The following is a 4,579-nucleotide window of genomic DNA, read 5'->3' as shown; positions in this document are numbered from 1 at the left end:
AGCTTCCTTGGAGGTCGCAGAAGGAGACTACCAGAGCACTCTGAAGAGCTGCCCTCCCACCGCGTGAGCAGCCTGCAGCCGCCATTTTATGAACGCTCACCTCCAGAACAGCCTTCGGAGTGGATTTGCTTTTAACTCACCTGGAGGATACCATGTCCCTGTGCATGGGGAAAGAAGGTGACGGCAGCATTGTTTTGTTTCAAATTACTTTTTAGGGCAGTCCAAGCATTTTCTGAAGCTAACTGCACGGGGCAGCGGGTGCTGCAGTGCAGCAGCACCCCATACCACTATATGGCTGAACGAAACCAGTCCGAGTGACAGCGAAAATGGGATTCCTGTGCTTGCACCCCAGCCCGTGTGACAAGGGTAGTTTGGGATCTGAGGAGCAAAATGTATTTCCAGCAATCATTTCAGATTAATTCTGACAATTCCTGATACAGAGACACGCCGTAATCGCTGAAAGGAAAACGCTGTGGCTGTGTACGTGTCTGCCAACGTGCCCCACCGCCTACAGGCCGCACCACAGCCACCCAGCCCAGCGTCACAGCACGCGGTTCCACAAGCAGCAACACGGCGATCCCCCCACAAGCTCAAATCCGCCCTCCCGCCGCGCACACCAGGGCGGGGCCTAAGATCGCCCTCAGCGCGTCCCCCCGCCCCCTCAGGGCTATGACGTCCGTTTGCTGCGACCCTACGGCGCTGTAGTGACGCCATCGCGCTCATCCGCCCGCGGGTGACGTCAACACGCAGCCGCAGCCGCCGGGAAGGTCGCGGCGGTGACCGGCGCACCCGCACCCGCCATGTTGTCCGTGGCCGCCCGCTCCGGGCCCTTCGCGCCCTACCTGTCGGCCGCGGCGCACGCCGTGCCCGGCCCGCTCAAGGCGCTGGCGCCGGCGGCGCTGCGGCCCGAGAAGGTGGTGCTGGACCTGAAGCGACCGCTGCTGTGTCGGGAGTCGATGAGCGGCCGCTCGGCGCGGCGGGATCTCGTCGCCGGCATCAGCCTCAACGGTGCGGGCCGGGCCCGAGCGCCCTGAGGGGGGCACCGGGGCGGGGAGGGCGGGAGCCGGGCCCGGGGCTGGGCGGGGGGCGGCAGCCGGCGGTGCTCCCTCGTCCTCTTTGCGTCCCCGGAAGCGCCGCTCGGGCCGGGGTCGTAAGGTTTGCTGGGTCCTGCAGGCAGTGCTGGGCTCCCAGCTGCCGGGGTGATGCACGTTTAGGACTGTGGAGCTAAGACTGTTGAAGGCTTGCTCCTCTCTGATGACTCTTAAACGGGTATTTGTTCTGCGTTTGGGGAGATTCAGGAAAACTGTATAATTCAGTACGGCTTTTACCTTTTAATTGATGTAAATCAGAGATCTGAGAACAGATGTGCTTTTCAGCTGCATGGGAAGAGTTCTAGGAAAGAACTGTTGGAACAGGCACTATTTTCTGCCCCTGATTCATGCACTGTCCTGAAAGTGTAAACCAGATCAAGTCACTCAGAAATTCTTGCAGTCTGCCTTGGGCCAAAGAAGGACAGGGGCTTCTCAGCAAGGCATGCACTGCCGAGCCCCTTATTCCTACAGCTCCATGTCTGTGTCTTCTCATCAGTTGGGCACTGCATCCTTTCACATGCTCAGTGCAATGGAAGTGGTTTGCTGACAAGGTGACAAGTATCTGCCAACAAGTGGGACACCCAGGTTCTGGCCTCAAGGGGTATCTGACAGCAGCCAGTTAGGCAAGGCTTCAAGGCTGCCTAATGCTGTGTACTTTATATATTAGCAGCAGGATATCTAGTCTGAAGTACGTGCCCTGACCACAGTGAGCTGTGTTAGGCCTAAATAGGCACATCGGGGAACGAAGGATCTGCAGTCATTGTGGACTTAGTATGAAATAGTAGAAACTCTTTTGTACCCACTGTATATGCAAGTTTAAATGAAGTAGGAAGAATGCATACAAGTACACACAAGTATGTACTGGAGTGAAAATAAGCTTCCTTATCTTCTGATGGTGAGCACATAGCAACAGTTGGCACCTTACTGTGCAATAGGATACTTGTGTAAGTCTTCGAGATGGCTGTGCCTTATGAAGGATGCTCTGTAATGGGTAGAACTACACCTGTCAATTGTAAAGGACACATCCAGATCTAAATTCTACAGATCTATAAGTAATGGACATGTAGTCTTATTCACAGCTTCAATTAGTGTGAGAAGTATGACAGAATTTTTGAAGTAGGTTATTTATGATGCCTATTAGCTTGCTACTAAATGAGAAATGTCCTCACACAAATAAATGAGTAGTTTGCTCTCATAGAATTGTCATTTTCCATTTAATACTTTCAATTTCCTGAGTTAATTGTAAATAAATGTACTATTTCCCTATTAGATTGCTTATAAATCTCTTAGAGTTATTTTGAGTAGTTTAAGAGAATGCTTTCAACTAATCCATTAACTTTGTGCCAACTGCTAGAAAAAAATAAGACTAAACAGTTTTTGCCAATGCACAGTTTGCATTTTGGCAAGTCATGTGTCCTTAGCATGTTCTTTCCTTACATTTGTGTTAAGGGAGGTAGTTTTCATACGCTGGAGAAACTAATGGACGGCCCCTTATTTAGTAGCCACATCCTGCCAGGTTAGCACATTGGCTTCAAGTGGGAATTTCACAAAGTTTGGGAGCTGGATATTTACTAGATTTATTCCTAAATCCTTTTATGAAACATGTCTGCAAATAGGAGACTGGAGCTTGAAAGGTTTAAATATCATTTCCTGGGGCAATTAGCTTTGATGTTAGTTTTAAGTTCTATAAAGGAGGGTGTCTGATCTTGCATTTTTAATCTTTAAAATGCTTAACCAGACACTTAAGATCGTTCAAGGCGTCGAGGTTACTTAAATCAAAGGAAATCAAATTTGTTCAAACCATTTTTTTGGGGGAGAAACATCAGAACAGAAAGCCTGTCTGTCTTCTGTCAGCCAGCTGTTGTTTTCTGCAGCATTTCTGCCTTGAAATTGGGAAGAAAAAAAAATGCTGCCAAACCAACAGATCGGTTGAAACCCAGAACCTTTTGCAGGTCTTGCTATGCCCTTGTCAGGCTTCATTCAGTTTTCACAGATAAAGTGGAATGATTCACAAACCACTTGTTTATCTACCAAAAATACCTTCTAGTAAGTATCATCTTACAAGGTAAAATTGAAACGTATTATTAGAGGAATGCTACCAAGACTCTGGAATAACGTTCCCATCATTCATAAAACGTGATTTAGAACAGCCAAATATAAAATACATCATAGTATGTTTTGAGTGAAAGAGTTGCCATTTCATATTATTTTTCTTGCAGCACCTGCCAGTGTGCGTTACGTCCACAATGATGTCACGGTCCCTGACTTCTCTGCCTACCGTCGTGAAGATGTGATGGATGCCACAACGTCTTCTCAAACCAGCAGTGAAGATAGAAAAGGGTTTTCCTACCTGGTGACTGCAACAGCATGCGTAGCTACTGCATATGCTGCTAAGAATGTTGTCACCCAGTTTATTTCCAGCCTCAGTGCTTCTGCTGATGTGCTAGCATTGTCAAAGATTGAGATCAAGCTATCTGACATTCCTGAAGGCAAAAACGTGGCTTTCAAGTGGAGAGGGAAACCCCTCTTTGTGCGTCACAGAACCCAAGCAGAGATTAACCAGGAAGCTGAAGTTGATGTGTCTAAGCTGAGAGATCCACAGCACGATTTAGACAGAGTAAAGAAACCGGAATGGGTCATATTAGTAGGAGTCTGCACTCATCTTGGTTGTGTACCAATTGCTAACTCTGGAGATTTTGGTGGTTATTACTGCCCGTGCCATGGGTCCCATTATGATGCCTCTGGCAGAATCAGGAAAGGTCCTGCCCCCTATAACCTGGAGGTTCCAACCTACCAGTTTGTTGGTGATGATTTAGTTGTTGTTGGCTGAATAACAAAGTGCTTGCTCACTTTCATGTTCTGGTGAATGTATACTTAAAAGGGTTAACTGATATTCTGAAATACTGTCAAACCAGATGATCCTAAAAATACATCAGCTTCATTCTCTACCGGAAGTATGTTTGAATACTTCCCTATGTTCAGTTTTAATAAAAACTTGAAGTGAGCACTTGTTCCTGACTTAAGATAATGTGTATTTGTTTGTGTACTGAGTCAAAGAGACTCTACAACATACACAAAATATGTTTATGCAGCTGCAAGAAGGCATACTCCACATAGACGCTGAGCTACACAACCACAGCTTTCTCTGTACCACATTTTCATTATTTGCATTTAGTTTTTACTGCACTATGGGAAGAAACACCTTTAAAAAACTCGCAGCAGACTTAAAGCAGTGTTTGGAATCAGCTTCAGTGTAGAATTGTACTAAATGCAATCCCTTCGTTTCCAGTGCATTTTTATGCTTGTATGTTTTCAAGGGAAATGAAGGAAAAAGTACATAAAAACAAACCTGGGAAAAAGATAGCTTACATTGCTCAAAAGCAGCTCGTAACTATTTCTCTGCTACGGTAACAATGTAATTTTATGATGATGAGGACAAAAAGTAAACGTGCCGCAGTGGAATTACACTTTACATACTAATTACACCA

At 46.6% G+C, this 4,579-nt stretch overlaps 1 protein-coding gene across 1 annotated transcript; it reads left to right on the top strand.

Moving 5' to 3' along the window:
* The first annotated feature begins 761 nt into the window (after positions 1-761).
* UQCRFS1 (ubiquinol-cytochrome c reductase, Rieske iron-sulfur polypeptide 1) lies at positions 762-4,114 on the top strand. The gene is made up of 2 exons (NM_001005843.2): positions 762-1,008; positions 3,311-4,114. The coding sequence occupies exons 1-2, from the start codon at positions 801-803 to the stop codon at positions 3,919-3,921; spliced, it is 819 nt and encodes a 272-aa protein (NP_001005843.2). The 5' UTR covers positions 762-800; the 3' UTR covers positions 3,922-4,114.
* The last annotated feature ends 465 nt before the right edge of the window (positions 4,115-4,579 follow it).

This window comes from Gallus gallus, chromosome 11, assembly GCF_016699485.2.
Source record: "Gallus gallus isolate bGalGal1 chromosome 11, bGalGal1.mat.broiler.GRCg7b, whole genome shotgun sequence".
NCBI classification, from domain to species: Eukaryota; Metazoa; Chordata; class Aves; order Galliformes; family Phasianidae; genus Gallus; species Gallus gallus.
This window is presented reverse-complemented; position numbering and strand designations above follow the sequence as displayed.

Excerpts from the sequence above, each read along its gene's own strand:
- UQCRFS1 (NM_001005843.2), top strand. The coding sequence starts at position 801 with ATGTTGTCCGTGGCCGCCCGCTCCGGGCCCTTCGCGCCCTACCTGTCG. Across the intron at positions 1,009-3,310 it reads CGCCGGCATCAGCCTCAACG|CACCTGCCAGTGTGCGTTAC; the intron begins GTGCGGGCCGGG and ends TTTTTCTTGCAG.